Genomic DNA, 19,203 nt, shown 5'->3' with positions numbered 1-19,203 from the left:
AATTATTATCCCCATTGATTCTTTTGGGTGTAGATTTAGCTTAAAAAAATTGTTTGGATATCTTCTTGGTGTAGATTGCTGCTACTTTGGAAAGATCTGTTTTAGTTATAACTGGTCGAAAGCTTTATTTCAGCTATTGCTAAATGCTAATTACAGTATGTATTAAACCAAAACTAATGGACACAGCCAAAAAAAAAAAAAAAAAACTAATGGATCCATAAGATGCTTTTCTAAGATAGCTTCATTTATGGTAGATCAATACAATTTAGTTCACTTACTAAACATATTAGATTACATCATTAGCTCTATTCAGTTCGACTTGGTTGCCTTTTCTTAAACTTTGGCTCAAGCCATGGCACCAAGTCCTGACTAAACATATGTTGTCTAGGCAGACTTATTGTCTGTGTCAACGGCAGCAGCAGCAGCATTAATTGATTTCAACCAGCGTGATAGATTGATCAAAAATATTGTGTAAACAAAATAGCATGTAACTGTCCAGCTGACTAATCCCTGCATACAACAGAAGTCTCAAATGTTAGAAAATTGAAGATTTAAAGGTAATTTGCACTCACTCAGTTCTATGGTCTATTACCTGGCCAAAGATTTCTATGTTTGCTTGTGGATAATACCAAAGGTGGAAGAACCTGAATGCAAACATCAGACAAATCCTTTAACACCTATAGATTTTTCAGTTAATGATTGATGCTGAATCCATTGAGAAAGAAGATAGCCTTACTTCATCAAGGGAATCTCAGCCAGTGGGCAACCAATTCCAACAATGCATGCTAGGGTGAACCCAAGCCATGTCCTTTCCAGGGAAAACCAGATGAACTCTGCTGCTGCAAATAATATGTAGGCCTCTACATTGTCTGCTACTCCAGCTTTATAAAGCACAGCACTCAGTTCAATAAATAGCACCAGTGCTCTGAGTTAAACAAGGACATAGCTATTATCAGGTAATACATGTCACAAACTGGAAAATAAGCATGCATTCACTGTGTTTTGGACTTGTTTTACGATTTGGAGATCAAAGATTACTCACATCAGTGAAAAAGCTGCTTTCTCCGGGGTCCCCTTTGATTTCTTTGAGGAGGCCCTTTCATCCAAGAAGAGTTGAAGCAACCCAATAGTGCAATAAAAAGATCCAAGCAAGAAAGGAACCTAGCAACGTTAAGCATTTTAAGAACATGTAAAGCTGTAATAATCTGGCATCTGTTAGACTTTTAAACAAGTTCAAAAATAAGAGGGCTGAAAAAAGTGCTCAGAAACTCAATTTACCCAGATGTCTGTGTGGAGAGGACCAATATCTATTGAGCCACTTTGGTATTCCACAAGATTCACCCCAGAATGGAGTCCATCAATAAGGGGACCCAAGAAGAAACCTGAACCCAAAAGTGAGAGTGAAATGGAAGGCCAAGTGGTTCTAAGGCTTATTCTTCTTTGCTCTCTCATGCTGCAATAAGTTTTAGGTAGAAAACTTTTGGACTTAGATTGATGAGGGGCATTGTGAAAAAAGGAAGAGGACCCGAAAGCAATAAAGGCTTGCATTCTTCTTTCCTCACATTAGGACATTCATAGTTTCAGACACCTTCTATAATATCGGCTAGAAGAAGACAGTACCAAAGTTAATTCCCCAGTAAAGTTTGGAAAGCCCATTAATCTAAGACCACAAAATGCATGGCTGAGATTTTTTCCACTTTAAGATGGAGAAAAAAAAAAAAAAATCATGTTATGTCACTACGTCCAATCAATAGCAGATGTGTTACCTTGGTTCTTCCGTCACCACAAACTCTTACCTACATCAAATGCTCTTCTATCTTTACTAAGGTTAATTTTAGGTTTAGCATTTTTCAATTGTGCTTTTAAAAAACTGTTTTTTTTTTTTTTTAGTTATTGCTACTCACTTTGATCCCAGCTTAATTGTGTTTTGTTTTTTGTTTATTTATTTATTTTAATAATATAACTTTTAGTTTTTTTATAATAATTATCTTTTTACTTTCTGTCACACATTTACATAAAAGTAAAAACTATATCTTTTAATAAATACTATTGTAAGGACACGATTTTAGTGACGAACCTAAACAGTATTGGGTTCGTACGTAAAAGGCCCAGACAATATGATTTGTAGAGCGTGGGCGTAAAGAACTAGGTTAACTGTGGTATCTACCTCCAAGATTTACCCTCAAGCCCGTTTAAGGTTTTAGAGTTGGTATAACGAACGTCTTTCTTTAGTGACTAGTAAAACTCTCTCCCTTTCCCTTCTTACTTTCTTCTCTCTCGTTCTCCCCGTTTCTTTTTCTTCTCCTTTCTCTTTTTCCCGTTTTTTTCCTTTTTCATGTTCTTCTTTTAGTTTATATATCTCCCTTGGCGCTCCATCCTCGCCGCACACGTGTAGGTTGGGTTCGGAGGATTTCTTTCTGTCCCATCTGGCACCTCCTGGAACTTCCTCTAGGCAGCTGTAAGGCTGCTTCCCCACTATTCAGGTATCACTTCCACATTAATGCGGCCAAAGAGTTGGTTGAGAGGTCATTAATGCGGAGGTAGCTATAGCCTCAGATATTTGTTTGCCTTATCTCTTTCATCTTTAGTCGGATACTCTATCCTTTGAGATGACTGAATTCTGAGATTTGATCGCAACGAGACCACGTCCTGATCGTCCTCGGACGCGATCGTCCTCGGACGCGTTCTGCCGAGGACGATGGTGTCCTCGGACGGGTATATGGCCTCCGATGGGCCACTGGCCCAACAATCCTGAACCCATTCTGAATCCTAGGGGCCTATTAATCGAATGATCCCCACAACTATATTAATAAATTATTAGAAATAATCACAAATATGCATGTATGCATACATACAACAATAACCAGTCTCAATGGCGATTTCAGGAATTTTTTTTAAGGTGGTCATTGAGAAACTTAAATTATACAAAATTTAATAAAGAAATAACTTGAATATATCAATATCACAACAACAACAACAACAACAACAACAACAACAACACAAAAAAAAAAAAAAAAAAAAAAAAAAAAACGAAAATACATGAAGTGTTACCATTTTTTTTCTACTAACAGAGAGAAAAAAAATGATTGATAAGAAATAAAGTGAGGATTGAGAATGTTGAGATGGGAGTTATAAAGTAAAAGAATTGAAATGATAATAGAAAATAAAAAGAAAAGTGGATGATAGTTGCTACAACTATAAGCTAAGTCACTAAAGAAAGCAAAATTATTGCCACTGCAAAACCAAAAAGAGCATAACTACTACTATTATCAAGAAGAACTCATGACTACAATATTTTTCTTGAGAGGACAGAATTATTTTTGGAGTAATGTTACATCTACAACATTTTTAAAACAAATCATATACAACAATTTGTTATTAGTGGTTTAAAAAGTAATATTAATATTGGACCTAAATTAGAATTAGCAACCCATTTCTGCTTATTACATACAATTTGTTATGAAATTATTGTAAAAATGTTGTAAATGTAGTATTATTCTTATTTTTATTGAATCAAAATTCTTGTAATTCTTATCAGGGTGATTAATATTCTTATCAGGGTGATTAATATTCTTATTAGGGTGGTCAAAATAGGTTAGTTTAGTATATATAGATATTTTTTGGCAAGTCAGGGTAGTCTTGTGATCACCCTAAGATACATGTAGAGCCACCCCTAACCACCACCACCACCACCAAGCCTTAGTCTCAAATTTTTGGAGTTGGCCATCAATCCTTAACATATTTGTACGGGTTAGCCTCACGTTTTTTTTTTTTTTTTTTCCTATCATTTTGTTATATCTTAAGTAATATCCTCTATTACTTCCTTAATCTACACGTCTTTTTTTACTACTCTATTAATGTTATTTTTTATCCTTCTGTACATTTTTTCTTTCCCTCAATGTGAATCAACTCATTCATTCTCATCAATGCATTCATCACTCTCATCTAAACATGACTAAACCATCTCAAGTGACTCTCCCGCCTCATACTTGCATCAATAAGGAATACTCATTTCTTTAAGGGAATTTTAAATTAAATCTTTCTACGTATTTCCACTTATCCATTTTAATATTCTTGTTTTAACCACACCAATTTTTTGAATATTTTGCTTCTTAGTAGCCCAATATTTACTTCTGAACTCACGAGGTGAAAATTAAAAAAATAAAATAAAATTGTCTTTTTGAAAATTTTTAATGTTTTGGATATTTGAATAATCAAAATAAACCAAATCAAAATTTGAAAATTACAAATTTCACTAAATAAATGAAAGAATTAAATTAGGGATAAAGCGAATAACACTCACTCCAGGAAAAATTTTCTCACCCACACAACATGTGTCTTTGGCTTCATAGATGAAGAACCATGAAAAATAGAGTACTGTTCTTGGAAGAAATTAAAATTCACTGGAGAGAGACCAATTTTGAAATTCTTTTTGACATACCACCAATCTTATTTTTTTCAAAAACTCATCATCAAACCTCATATTTGAGAGCTTGTTCATTAAAATAAATAAATGTTTGAGCTTGACTTATTTAGTAGTCAGTTCTAAACCAATGCTTGAGCTTGCATTTCTACTAAAATATATATATATATATATATATATATGTAAACAAACATCTTTTTTGAAACAAGCTCTAGGTATTCATCAATAGCTTTAGTTCATTTATAGCCCTAGATAATCCTTATTAGACTCTTAAGCTCTTGATCCACAAATCATAATTCTTCACATACTTATAAAGACAAAGAATGAGATTCGAATTTGTTACCACTAAATGTGATAGCAGCTTTTTCTCCTCCTGGTAGGAGCATTTCTTCTCACAAAGTGTGAGCTATCATTTTCTTCTCTTTTCACCACCAGTTTTGGAAAGGGTAAGAATCTTTCTTTGCATTACTAAGTGCTCCCATATTCATCTCAAAACTTAGCCATCAGATATTACTATGGAATCGGAGGTACTTGAACATATCCAGAGTAAGAAGCTAACAACGGAAGAAGACAAGGTCATGGCAATTCGGCCAATAAGAGTAAGGTGGGACAAAGTGCTGGAGGAATTCTCACTAAGCTTGATTGGACGTTTCCTCATGTCAAAAACCATCAATATTAGGGCGGTAAAGAACCTGTTAAGGGCCTTGTGGAAATTAGGGAGTGATTTGAAGATAGTGCAGGTGGGCAATGGACTCCTCCAATTCAAGTTCACTTTGGAAAGTAAGCTAATGTGGGTCTGGAACAATAGCCCATGGTGCTTTAACAACCATCTTTTGGCCCTCCGACTGTGGGAAAAAGGAATAATGGTCGGGCCTGTTACTTTTATGCACCAACCTTTTTGGATTCAAGTATGGGGCTTGCCGTTTGACTTAATAACTGAAGAGGCAGGGAGCAATATAGGTAACGACTTAAGGAAGTTAGTGGAGGTGGACTGCAAAGCCTTCCAAACTAAGCAAGCTTATTTCCTCCGGCTTCGCGTGGAAGTGCAATTTAATAAGCCGCTTCGTCGAGGTGGTCCTGTGATCAGTCTCGAAGATGATGAGTTGCATGTGGCTTTTAGGTACGAGTGTCTCGTTGGATGGTGCTTCAAATGCGGGATGCTCGGCCATGATCTTAAGGAATGTGCATCACCTGACACTAGGGGTGGCAATTTTTATCCATATCTATGAATCCGCCCATTACCCACCTTATTTGAATAAGTCTTAACCCAACCTATTTGAGTATTTGGGTTAAATGGATAAAGACCCATTTGGTTATTTAATTAGATGGGTCTAAATGGATAAATCCACTAATACCCACTAAACCCATTTAAAATTTAAAATTAAATAAACCCACTAATAACCACTAATACCCTTCTAAAATCTAAAACTTAAATAAACAGTATAACCAAGCCCTCAGATTTTCCTTCAGATTTTCTCAGTAGCCAAACACTTTCCTAAATACTTTAACCTCTATATTTTTAAGCCCAAACACTTTCCCTCATATTTTCTTAGTAGCCAAACACTTTCCCAAACACTTTAACCTCTAGATTTCTAAGCCCAAACACTTTCCCTCAGATTTTCTAACCAAACAAAAGGAAATTCTAGAGAGAATAATAAGGGTTAAGAGAAGAAAAGAAAAATTAATCTTTTAACATTACCTACCGCAAAAATCTCAATCTTTTACTCTCTTCTCTGCTTTCCCACGTTGCAGACAATGGCGGTTTTTACAATGCCACCATTGGCCAAGGCCTCAGCAAAGTTTATGCGCAAGCACTTTGTAGAGTAGACCTTGATACAGCCAAATGTTGCAATTGTATGAACACCACAATTCAAGAAATCACAAAGCAGTGTACTAACCCAAAAGCAATTTTCTCAACCGGAATTCTTGTAATATTCTCTTCAACGTTTATCTCTATCTCTCTACTTTCTCCAGGTACTCTCTCTCTTAGGGTTTGATTCGATTACAAATCTCTATCTTTTAAAAATTAATTGTTGTTTGAAATTCACTTAACTTCTGTTTGGTTCCCGAGAAAATAATAAGGGTTAAGAGAAGAAAAGAAAAGAAAATAATAAGAATTGGATTGTAAATATGATTGTTGGTTGTTTATAATTCTTGAGACTATAATGTGATCCCCTTACTCAATTCTTTGTTGCTGTGCTACTGAATTGGCTTTAGTTGAACTGAATTCCATGTTTCTAGCAAATCCATTCTGAGATGATAATTTTCAAAATTTTACTTTTTTTTTTTTAATTCTGTTTCTATGTTTTTCTGGGCAGCCAAACAGATTTCTTCTGTGTTCTACGTTAAAGATTTTGGGTGTTGATATATTGCTTTGTTGACTATATAAAATTGGTTAAAAGATTAAAAAAAAAAGGGTTTTTAAGTGAACGAATTGTTTTGCATTTTTTTCTCAAAAAAAAAAAAAATTGTTTTGCATTGGATAGAAGTGTGGAGAATGTTGGATTTGAGTTTCTAAAGGATCTATTTATTTGGGTTATATTGGGTTAAATGGGCAGGTTACTAATTAAATGGGTTGGGCGGGTAATAGATAATTAATTTATATATAAACGGGTCATAAATGGATAAATGAGTAATTACACACCCAACCCATTTATGACCCAACCCACCCATTTGCCACCCCTACCTGACACTAACGAATTGGGGGAGAAACCGTATGGCGAGTGGCTCAAAGCAGGTGCTCGGGTGTGACAGGACGGGTTGAGTGAAGGACAGCCACAATCACGACGGGAACCACAGCCACGATGGGAATAGGGACTAGCACCGGTGAAGACAAAAACCGAGACCACATACCACTAGGTGTTGAATCGAGCAGTGCAATGGAACTCGATACCAAAAAAACCGGTTCCTTGTCAACGTTCAATACGTCCCATGCACTCGATATGGATAGCCCAATAATTCCAGAACATCAAATACGTTCCAAAAACCACATTAAAAGCTCGGTCAGTGCACCACAGCTGGATGATATAAATGTCTTGGTTACAAAAACATTCCATTCAATATAGAATTATGGTGAGGCCGAGAATCATGGAGAGGAGTTATTTTCGGTACCTACTAGTTACGGTGCAAGTGAGAGATATATCAAAACCCTAGTACCATGCCCACGTGACCAAAGGAAAAACACACCACCCAAGCCCACTTGGACCAGGTTGCTACGCACCCCCACCAGTGCATGCATGGATATTTTTGTGGGTCAGAAAACAGTGGGTGCAGAGCGACATTACGACTCTAATGAACATGGAGACCGAATACAGAACGGAGTGGCAAGCAAGCAGAACAAGACCGCGGAGGATTCTTTACAAACCACAGCACCAACGGCGGAGGCTGATGCTCAGCCCCGTCAAACACAATGATTGTCTTAAGCTGGAACTACTAGGGGCTTGAGAACCGCTTTGCAGTTGAGGTGCTCAACGAATTGTTGAGGCAGAAAGCTCCCACAATTTTGTTTCTCATGGAAACAAAGTTGTCTGTTCGTGAGATGGAACCTATAAAGGCTAAGTTAGGCGACCCCTCCATGCTAGCTATATCAAGTGAAGGAAGAAAGGGAGATTTGGCTCTATTTTGGGCTATTGAGGTGGTCGTCGACACACAAACTTATTCCCCAAACCACATAGATGCCAATATATGTATACAAAACTCACCTCCATGGAGGCTAACAGGGGTTTATGGGCATCTAGAGAAGGAGCGAAAGGATGAAACTTGGAGGCTTATGCGACACCTCCACGCATGTGGGACACTACCATGGGTATGCCTAGGAGACTTTAACGAGATTTTGTCCTCCGACGAGAAAAAAGGGCAGTAATCCTAGACAAGTAACACCTACGTTAGCATTTCGGCACACTCTTCTCCAATGTGGGCTAGCTGATCTTGGTTTCAGGGGCTATTGGTTCACTTAGAGGAATGGTCGGTATGGGTCAGCATTTATGGAGGAGAGATTGGATAGGTTTGTTGCCACGCTAGAGTGGAGAGAGATGTTTCCTAAGGCCATAGTGCACCGCCTTGCTGTGTCTTATTCCGATCATGACCCAATATTGTTGGACATGGATCCAGCAACCTACCCTCAACACCGACGTCATTGAATCCAACGTTTCAAGGAGAAATGGGTGACACATCCCAATTGCGAAAACATAATTCAGGATTCATGGAGTCAAGCTCAACCACGTGGCAGTCCAATGTATTGCCTCTTTGAAAAAATAAAAAAGTGCCGGTTGGATCTTATAGCATGGAGTAGGCGAACCTTTGATGATACTAGAACCATGTTGGATGCCAAGCAAAGAGAGTTGGCTAACTTGTTGCGTGGAGGTTTTGGGTAGAATGTGGAAAGAATAAATGGGGTGAAGAAGGAGATAAGGGAACTACTACATCAGGAGGAAGTTTTTTGGCGACAAAGATCAAGATCTATTTGGCTACCGGTGGGGGATAAAATCACAAAATTTTTCCACCAAAGAGCAAGTCAAAGAAGAAGGACGAACAATATTGAGGGGCTGCATGATAATGATGGGGTATGGCAAACAAGAGGGGATGAAGTGGCCAGCATTGTGGAGGGGTACTATAAAAATTTATTCACTTCCTCAAACAATTTGGAGATGGAAAAGGTGATTGAGGCAGTGGGCATGACAGAGGAAATTGCACAATCATTGGTTTGGCCTTACATCGAAGAAGAAATAAGGATCGCCCTCTTTTAGATGCATCCATCCAAAGCACCGGGACCTGATGGTATGTCGCCTTTTTTTTTTCAAAAATTATGGCATATTGTAGGGCATGATGTCGCTATGGCTGTCTTATCTTTTTTATGCTCAGGAATATATTTACGGAAAATGAATTTTACACATATTGTACTCATCCTTATAAAAGAGTTGTCACCAAGGGCTTCGATCACACTGGTATTGTCTACTCTAACACCGCTAGTGAAGTTAATATCTCCTTCTCCAATTGTGATGTTTGTTTAAAATTATAGGTTCTACATTCGAGAATGGTTGCTCCTTGTTAAATGTCGTGGGTGATGGAGTTTAGGCCAAAAGTTTTGGTCGAAAAAGGAATATTCTGACATTGGTAGTTGAATTTCTTGGTCGTTAGTCCTTGAAATATATAGGAATTATTTGAGTGAGAGAGATAGGGTACTAAACTTTGGTAAAAGAATAATTATTTTTCTATTTTAGAGGTAGAATGAATTTTTATATGTATATTAAATAAAAAATAGACAATAAAAAATTGAATTCTTACTTTTCAAAAAATTTAAGTTCAAAATCCATTGTTCATTCCAAAATTTTAGTTTATGAGCTATTTTAGTTCTTAAAATTAATCAATCACTTTTAGACGTTAACAACTTTAAAGTAATCACAAATACTTATTAAATTATTGGCAATATACTAGTACTCAGTATTCGTCAATATCAAAATATTTTATTTCAGTTATCAATTCAAAACAAACTTTGATATGGTATTAACAACATTGCTTCAACTGAAAATGAATCAACTCCATTTGAAATGGATCTTTCATAATTTCATATTAAATATTACAATTTAAAAAGTGCATGGACTTCTACATCAAATAAATTTTTAATTTTGAAATATACTCCCTTCAATTCTAATGAAATATAAAGGATCTTGTTTGACTTCAACCACTTGAATATGATAGTCTTAAGTAATTGCCCCTGCAAATATTTTCATTTGAATAATTATTGTTTCTCTCTCTTGGAGGTAGAAAGTTTATTAGAATGGTCATACTTTCATACCAATTATCTGCAATTTACATATGATATGAAAGAATGTAGAAACGTTGTGAAAGAGTTTATTGAAATTTCCATCTAACCCAAAACATGTGGCTCCTACACAAAGTGCTTAATGAATTATTGCAAGTGCACAATCCAAGTATCTCATGCAACTATAATTATTCGGAAACAATACTTTCAACAATATTTATTGGATGACATGGAGAACTACTTTGCCACCGATGTACTTTAGAAAGTACTATAATTTTTTTTTTTTTTTTGTGAGTAATTTATTATACACAACTTATTAAACATACATTTGCTTGCACACACATCAAAATTAGACTAAAAACATGATTTGAAGTCGCTCTTTTCAAGTTGAAAATCGCGATTCTAGTGCAATTTTTATGTGCATGCAAATGTGTATGTAACAAGATGAGTGAATAAATCATTTCCCTTTCTTTGTCAAACAATTCTTTTGCATATTCTTACCTTCAAACCATGCTTCATGTGAAGTACAATGGAAAAACTCGGTGAAACAGGATGACCTTCAACCATGTGAACATGATAATTCCAAATGATGGTGCTTGCAATTATTTTCATTTGAATGAAGGTCATATCCTTACCTAAACAAGTCCTCGGTCCTGCATTAAATGGTATGAACTTGAAAGATGGTACATGCACTATTCTTCCATGCCTTGATATCCATCTCTCTGGTTTGAATTCCAAGCAATCTTGACCCCATATGCTTTCCATCCTTCCCATTGAGTATAAAGAGAGAACCATTTTTGTATTTGGCTTGATAGAGTGACCGCTAGGAAGAATATCAGATTGCAATGAAGTTTTTTGATTGAAAGGTAAAGGTGGAAAAAGGCGTACGGATTCACATATCGCTCCGTGGAGATATAATAGCTTACTTAGCTTGTCTATGTTCAAATCCTTCAACTTTCAGTTATCCAACAAATGCTCCTTGATTTCTTCTAAAATCTTGGCTTCCACTAATGGGTGTGTTGCAACAAGCCAAAAAAGCCACGTGAGTCCAGAACTTACAGTGTCTCTCCCTGCTGCCAAGAGATTAAATGCAGTGTCCCTTAGAAACTTGTTGGATTTTGTAATTTTATCGTTCATTTCTCCTTCTTCTTCCTCCATAACTATAGTTGTAAACAAGTCCATTTTTAGTTCCTCCTTTTTCAGGGTTTCCTTTCGCTTGGTTGAGATGCATTCATATACAAATTCATCCAAAACTTTCCATCCACGTAATAGCTTCTTCTCTGATCCAATCTGAAGCTTTCTTTGTAACTTCCACCATCTTTTTGGCACAAAGTGTCGATAAAACGAATTTTCCTCCATTTCATTAAACGCTTTTGAATGTGCAACGTTAGGGAATTCAATGGAGAGACAATTTGGATCGTGACCCAAAACCGTTAAGCAAACACTATCAAAGGTGAATCGTTGGAAAACATCTCGTAAATCAACCTCAATTCCCAGACTTGAAACGTGATCAAGAATTGGAATGAGGCCCTTTTCCACCTTTCCCTTGACAGCTTCCTCAAAGAACGCCTTATACCTGTTATCCTTTAACAATGTATGAAATAGCTTCCTTTGAAATCCCCACGAGTCATGATCAGAATTGAAAATCCCATCTCCCAAAGATTCAAAAGCCTCTTGAAACTCTGGCCCTTTTGGATAGTTAGAAAAGTTTTTGCTGCAAATGTTGTGGACATTCATGGGATCGCTAGTGAGCACGAAGTTCATGCCAGTGAACCAAGGACCTTTAAACTCGAAAGTGCCCCCATTATGTTTTAGGAGCCATGTAAAATACTCGTGCACATTCGATAGATTTTGAAGAAGGCCTGGGAGCATTCCGACAATAGGCCAATTTGTGATGGTTTGGGCTTTGCTCCATCTCCATTGACAAAGAAAAAGGAAGCATAAAAATATTGCTATGAGTATCTCTGGAGTCAAAAGTAGCGTGGCCATTGGAGTTGATAGAAACTTTGTGGTTAATTTCATAAAGTCTCAGACTCCCAAAGGTGGATGGCTTTTATAAGCATGCAAATGGCTAAAGGTGGGTGTATTTATTTTACAGCCAACTGTAGGATGGTTAGGCTTGTGGTACTAACATTAATTCAAGAATAGAAAACAATCATCCCATAATGGAATGAAAGTCCTCCATTACCTATAGAAATCAATCAAAGAAGACAAAAAAAAGGGAAAGAAAGCAATTAAGGCCTATCAATACCATCACCTGTTATTTAATTAGAATAAGAAAAGGTCGCCTATGTGAAACGTTCATAGGTTAGTCAATGATACAATTGGCATGTTTCGATAGAGTTCTAAAAAATAGTGCCACATGGCAAAATGGCATGTTTTTAAAAAAAAGTCAAATAAATTAATAAGTGTAGTTGTTATTAATTTATTTTGCTGGAAAATCTTCTAGATATTTTTCATATTTTTCAATGTTTGGTAGCATATAAAAAATTGGTCAATGAAAAACTATTTTTAGTCAACGGAAAACCCTAATAAAATAAGGTTTATTTTCTATAAGTTGTTTTCCAAGAAAAAGATGGAAAACAATCTTTCTCTCATGCATTCGCATCTCCTATAAATATTGAGTGCAAATTTGGTAAGAATGTGATGTAAAAGCTTATATTTACACTTTTCAATTAAATACTGCCACATCAGATTTGCTTAAAAGTAAGAATATAGCCTAAAACACTAGATCACAGTCTTAACACTACACTCTGAAATCCGAATATAAAAAAAAATTGTCCAGATGGAGCAGATACGACGTCAGAGACATCGTACCAAACAATAACGGATCTCCTTTCCAAACTCCTTTATGTTATTTCTTCAACTGCGTACATCATCAATTTTCTTTTGTGTATGTTTTTGAAAAATTAAAGGGTAAATATCTTATACTCCTTATAATAAGAAGTTTAAGATCATCCTTACGACCAAAACATAATTAGGTGGTTTTATTGTCTTTCCTTGACAAAAGAAAGCATTTTTTGGTTGTGTTAATTCTGTTTAGAGGAGTACCGTGTTTCACTTTCACTACATTAGTAGTTTCAAAACACTCAGTGATGAGCTGGCCACCATGGATCTGATGGAAAAGATTTGCTTCTGAAGAAATTTCCTTCTGGGTACTCTGGAATGGAACACAAAGTCATTCAACAGAGGCCTTGATAATGGTAGGTTTAGATTTAGTATTCTTGTCGGAAGATTATTGTCACTTCCCTTCTTTGGTGTAAACTGTTTTTCTTTTCTTTGTTTAGTTGTTTGTTTTTGTCCTTTTTTTTTTTTTTTTTTCTTCGTGAGATTATGAGACTGTGATCTAAGGAAAATTATTAGGTACTCTTGAAATATCATAAATGTGTAATCCCCTCTTTCACATGAATGATGGGTCCCACCATGAATTAGTAGGACCCACCATTTATGGTACTCCGGGAGTACACAATAATTTCACGTGATCCAATGTGTTAAGACTCTATTATAATCTTTAGACAAATTTGATGCGTCATGAAATGATTGGAGGATGTAAATATAGGCTTTTACACCGAGTCCTTATTAAATTTAATCTCTAAATATTATCTTTTTCTTTGCTACAGGAACATAAATTTTTTGGTGCTTTCATTCTTTCTCATGGTAAGCTTTCTCACTTCTTCTCTCTTCCCTTTACTTTTTCTCTCTTCTCACACCTCATTGTCACTCCCTTTGCCTCGTCTCTTCTCTTCCCACAAATTAGTATCATCAAAATATATTGATTAGGATGTTGCTATACATGAGAAGTTGCCACCAAAATATTAGGAGTGTGGCTATCAAATTATATTGATTAGAAATTTAGAATGCTCCAATGTTGATTAGGATGTTATCAAATTATATTGATTAGAATCTATACTATTAATAATAGGATTCTTGGTTTGGTTTTTAACTTTTTATGTACTAAAATACCCTCATACATATTCTTAAACTCTCTAAATACCTCTATCATTTATTTAAATAATTTTAAATTAAAAAACACAAGCTGGTTAAAAAAGTAATTTACTTTTCCTAAGTTTTATGTTTTTCCCTTTATCTTCTCTATTTAGTTTAAACTTAGGGCACTATTTCTATCTTATTTTTAAACATTATTCTACATTACCTTATCTCTTTCTTTAAAAACACCAAATACACACAGTAATTTATATAACACAGTTATTTATATATCACTTTTAAACATTATAACACTAAACCAAAAAAAAAAAAAAATAAATAAATTATTACATGCGCAAAGCACATATGATGAGTCTAGTGCTCCTATGTTGCCATACATGAGAAGCCGCCACCAAAGTTGCTCTTATCATTGTATAACCATACTATTAGGATTTGTTAGTTAGTTGCTGAATAAGTCTCCAATTGAGAGATAATTGTTTAGCTTTAAATATTAGGATGTAAGCCATTATTAGGAGGTCATGGGATGAATTCCAAATTATACTGGGATGAATCTCTGTTCCTATCATTTATGGACAAAATATAGCTTTTAATTATGTTTTTTTATCCATGTATGCATGACACAGGCATATTTAAGCTTGATTTCTTGTTCCAAAGGCCTTAGAACCATCTAATAAAATTTGGTCAACAAACCGGAGCAAGCTGTGCCATTTGGCTGTGCAAGCACAAATTTCCTTCCGTTTGAAACATGTGTAGTAAAGTGATATGCATCCATACTCAAGTCTAATGTGTAATTGGTGTTCAATCTTGTATATTAGATAATACATGTTCTTGTATATATGTTCATTCCTCTCTTCCAAGATTTTTCATTACTCTCTTCCAAATTCTATTTGATAATTGGTGCTCTTGTATATATGAGTGCTTTCTTTAAGTACACATTTAATTCATAATCATCAATTTTTTTTTTCTTTTGGGAATGTAGATGGATAACCCATCACTTCCGGCTGCCATAATGTGGGCAGCTACATTTGTCATTGCTTTGGGTATTGTTCTTTTAAAATGGAGCTTATAGTTATTTTGAATTATGAGAAGTATGGATATTTTGAATTATGAGCTTATGGAGCTTATATATATGAGAACTATATAGGTCATATATATATATTGTACGTTACAGTCCATATCTATTGTGAAAATTTTAGTTTGAAAACCAAATTCATACTTTTTTTTTTTTAATGTTGATTACATTAGTTGGATTTACATAAATTTCATATTATACATGGTTTATATTATACAAGAAATGTTACGAAAATCTTGTGCATACCTAACACCAGAAAACATTCTCAAACTCATTTTTAAGATTGTTACCAAACACTGAAAAATAAGATAGTTTTCAAAAAACTGTTCTCCGAAAAATGACCTATTTTCTAGAAAATGTTAATACTGAAACAAACAGAATGTTATTTTCAGTGAAAGTAGGGCATGCCTTCATCGGTTGCTACCTTGCCCAGTCTATGATTTCTTTCCCTTTCTTTTTTAATATATTCAATTTGCATTGATCTACTACCATTTGATTCTTTCTTTTGAAGTTTCACTTTTAATATAAGAAATACTACTCATTAATTAGGTGGATATATAAATGGTAAAACTACTTTAATGGTCCCTAAAGTTTGCCTATTGAGCACATTTGGCCTCTGTAATTTCAAGTGAACACTAATGATCCTTGAAGTTTAAAAAATGAGTGTTATTGATCCTTCCATTAACTTCAATTAGGCAATGGCATAGCATGTTTTATCGAGGGTGGCCACCATTTTATTATAAAAAAAAGTTTGCATCACATATTCACAATACAGTGAATATACATGTCAGAAACTGGTCATCCCAAATATATGGGTCTTTTAACGTATCAAACACCCTTATTAGAAACGAATCTAACGAGAGAGAGAGAGAGAGAGAGAGAGAGAGAGAGAGAGAGAGAGAGAGAGAGAGAGAGAGAGAGAGAGAGAGTTTCATACTAAAAGACATTTTAATGGAACCCAGGGGGTTGGCCGAGTTGGTTGGGCTCTCGGTCTCAAGGTGCTTGTACTGGGCTTGATTGGGTGTGCTCCCTAGTTCGAGTCTTGCTACCTACACTTTGAAAAGAATTTCCTGGGCCAACGTTTTACCCCTTCGTGGGCCCATCCAGCGCGAACAGTGATTAGTTTCTGGTTGAAACCCTTGAGAATACGCTGTGCGAGAGCAAAAAAAAAGACCTTTTAATGGGATTGTATTAGAGCTAAGTCCATTAACAGGAGCCAAGAACATCTCGTGATCTGTCTCCAAAACAACGAGAATATTGTCGTTGTTGCCTTTTCTTTATTTCATTTGTTTGCTTTCCCAACCAAAAGTGAAAGGTAATAAATTGTAATATGAGATCTATATTGTACCATGTAATTAGTGAAGGCGTAAATGCACTTTTAATCCCTACATATTGGCTTTTTTCCATTTTGGTCCCTACAGTTTAATTTTACCACTTTTAGTCCCTAAACCAATTAACGTGTGTTATTTTCATCTTTTCCATCGGTCAACCGATGGAAATATTTGAGGTGGCTGACGAGGGAATTAAAATATTATAAAAAATGCCACATCTGCATCTAATTTTTTTTTTTTAAATAATGTATCAATTTTAACTAAATAAAAAAACAAAAAACAAAATTAAAAACAATAAATTACAAAAATTTAGATCTAATTCATTTTGAACAAGAACACACAAGAACATGATCATAGATTTAAATATCAACACAAGAACATAAGAGCACAAACCCAGAACCAAACACAAACTCAAATTTAAAAACACAAAGAACACAATAACAAACTAAAAGTGCATTTACACCAACATTTTATTGTTCTTCATGTTCTTCTCCAAGAAGATGGTTGCCCAAAAAATTAAAAAATTCAAGATTTTCTTCTATTTTCTTACATTTTCTTAGCAACCAAACATACAAAAACACCTACAAAACCATGATCAAACTCAGCAATGCTAACACAATCAAACCAAAAATACCAAAACCCAAACCACGGTCAAATCAAAGCACAAAACCAAAAATACCAAAACCCAAACCAGTCAGACCAAAACCAAAAATACCAAAACACAAGCCAAAAATATCAAAACACAAAACCAAAAATACCAAAACACAAGCCAATCCTCATCAATTTCAGATTTGATTTCCTCTAAACGATCCTAGCCAAAGAGAGAGATGATGAGATTTCGGCCATGGGTCTTTGGGCCTTTAACCATGGGTCTTTGGGTTTCGACCATAGGTCTTCAGCCATGAGATGGATCGGCCATGAGAGAAGAGAGAGAGCCCAAGTTTGAGATGAGAGATGAGAGAAGAGAGAGAAAGAGAATGAGATGATAGGCGTGTGTTTCGACCATGGGTCTTTGGGTCTTCAACCATGGGGTTTGGCCATGGGTCTTTAGCTATGAGATGGATCGGCCATGAAAGGAAAGAGAGCTCGGGTATGAGCCATGAGAGAAGAGAGAGTTTGAGATGGAAGAGAGAGTTTGAGATGAGAGAATAGTGTGTGGCCATCTAGTTTGAGTTTGAGATGAGAGAATAGAGTTTGAGTTTGAGATGAAAAAAAGAAAAAGTGTGTGGTCGGTTTGAGAATAGTGTTCAGGTTTAGATCTTATGTAAATTTTTTGGGTTTTAAAATTTTTGGGTTGGTGTTCTTGTTCAAGAAACTTTTAGATCTTAATTCATGTGAATTTTGGTTTTTAATTATGTTTTTATTTTTTTTATTTAGTTAAAATTAATAAATTAATTTTTTAAATTTATATGCTGATGTGTCATGGGTGATGTGGCATTTTTTATAATATTTTAATTCCTCCGTCATCCACCTTAGATATTTTCGTCGGTTGTCTGACAGAAAGGACGAAAATAACACGCGTTAATTGGTTTAAGGACTAAAAGTGGTAAAATTAAAATGTAGAGACCAAAATGGAAAAAAGCCAAAATGTAAAGACTAAAAGTGCATTTACGCCATTAGTAAATTGGAAAACAAATGACAATATATAAAAGAATCTTTATAGATTTGGCAGTTATTGTGGCTGAATCTTCAAAGGTTTGAGAGAAAAAAGAACTCCAAGGAGGAAGGTCTTTTAAATTTTAGGGAATCCGTTTTTATAGAGGAGAATGGGATTGAATTTCCAAATGCTTGAGGGGCATTTGGTAAAAGATTTTCAATACGTGTGGATGAAAAAGTGTGTGAAAATACGTGTTATGGTATTTAAACAACAGTTTTCATTGTTTAAACACCGTTACCAAACGGAGCCTTGCTTTCTTTCTCTAGAAATTTTCATTTTCAATGCATTGCAACCTTAGATGAAAACGACTAGAATGCGTTTGACAGATAATTTTCCATTTTCACGTCCATTCGTTTCTTCTTCTTTCTCCTACTAATCTGCAGTAGTATTTCTTGTGCCAAAAAGCAAAAACAGGGGCAAGCTTTCTGGCTTTCAATTGCGAATTTGGGATTTGATTAGTTTAAGTTGCTGTGATATGTACCTTTTTTAGTAGTAAACGGCGGCCACTTTACTTAAAACATGCTATGTCATTGCTCCGTTAGACACATAGGCAAAAAAACCAACAGAGGTTAATGGAGGGATTAATAGTGCTCATTTTTTAAACTACAAGGATCAATTGTGCTCACTTTAAACTTCAGTCTTCAGGGATAAAAAACGCTTAGTTGGCAAATTTTATGGATTACATCTTGGCTTTTTTTAGGCTAAACCAGTAATGGGTCTACGCGATGTATAGATAATGTTGTAAGATCCTATGTGAGAAGGTTATATAGAATATTCAAAATATTTTAAAGTAATAACATCAACAAATGTTGTGATAACAAGAAGTTTTTGTTAAATTAATGATGAAATAAAAAATTAAAGGGACAAAGAATTGAGACCATAGAGTAAATTAGAAATTAGTTATTATGTGATGTAATAATTTTTTTTTGGAGAAAATGTGGTGTAATAAGTTGATTGTTTGTTTAATCATAATTTTTGTTACTTTAATGGATTGGAGTTAGTATAGTTTTTTTT

The 19,203-nt window shown here is 35.1% G+C and overlaps 2 protein-coding genes and 1 pseudogene across 2 annotated transcripts; 1 reads left to right on the top strand and 2 right to left on the bottom strand.

The window, feature by feature from the left end:
• Positions 1–210: 210 nt before the first annotated feature.
• Positions 211–1,670, bottom strand: LOC115970014. Its single transcript, XM_031089667.1, has 5 exons — positions 1,279–1,670; positions 1,043–1,161; positions 737–925; positions 593–644; positions 211–510 (listed from the first exon to the last, which is right to left on the bottom strand). The coding sequence occupies exons 1-5, from the start codon at positions 1,546–1,548 to the stop codon at positions 385–387; spliced, it is 756 nt and encodes a 251-aa protein (XP_030945527.1). The 5' UTR covers positions 1,549–1,670; the 3' UTR covers positions 211–384.
• Positions 1,671–4,938: 3,268 nt separating this feature from the next.
• Positions 4,939–5,652, top strand: LOC115970342. The gene has a single exon (XM_031089988.1). The coding sequence runs from the start codon at positions 4,939–4,941 to the stop codon at positions 5,650–5,652; it is 714 nt and encodes a 237-aa protein (XP_030945848.1).
• Positions 5,653–10,658: 5,006 nt separating this feature from the next.
• LOC115970341 lies at positions 10,659–12,173 on the bottom strand (annotated as a pseudogene).
• Positions 12,174–19,203: the final 7,030 nt, after the last annotated feature.

Source organism: Quercus lobata, chromosome 12, assembly GCF_001633185.2.
Source record: "Quercus lobata isolate SW786 chromosome 12, ValleyOak3.0 Primary Assembly, whole genome shotgun sequence".
NCBI classification, from domain to species: Eukaryota; Viridiplantae; Streptophyta; class Magnoliopsida; order Fagales; family Fagaceae; genus Quercus; species Quercus lobata.
This window is presented reverse-complemented; position numbering and strand designations above follow the sequence as displayed.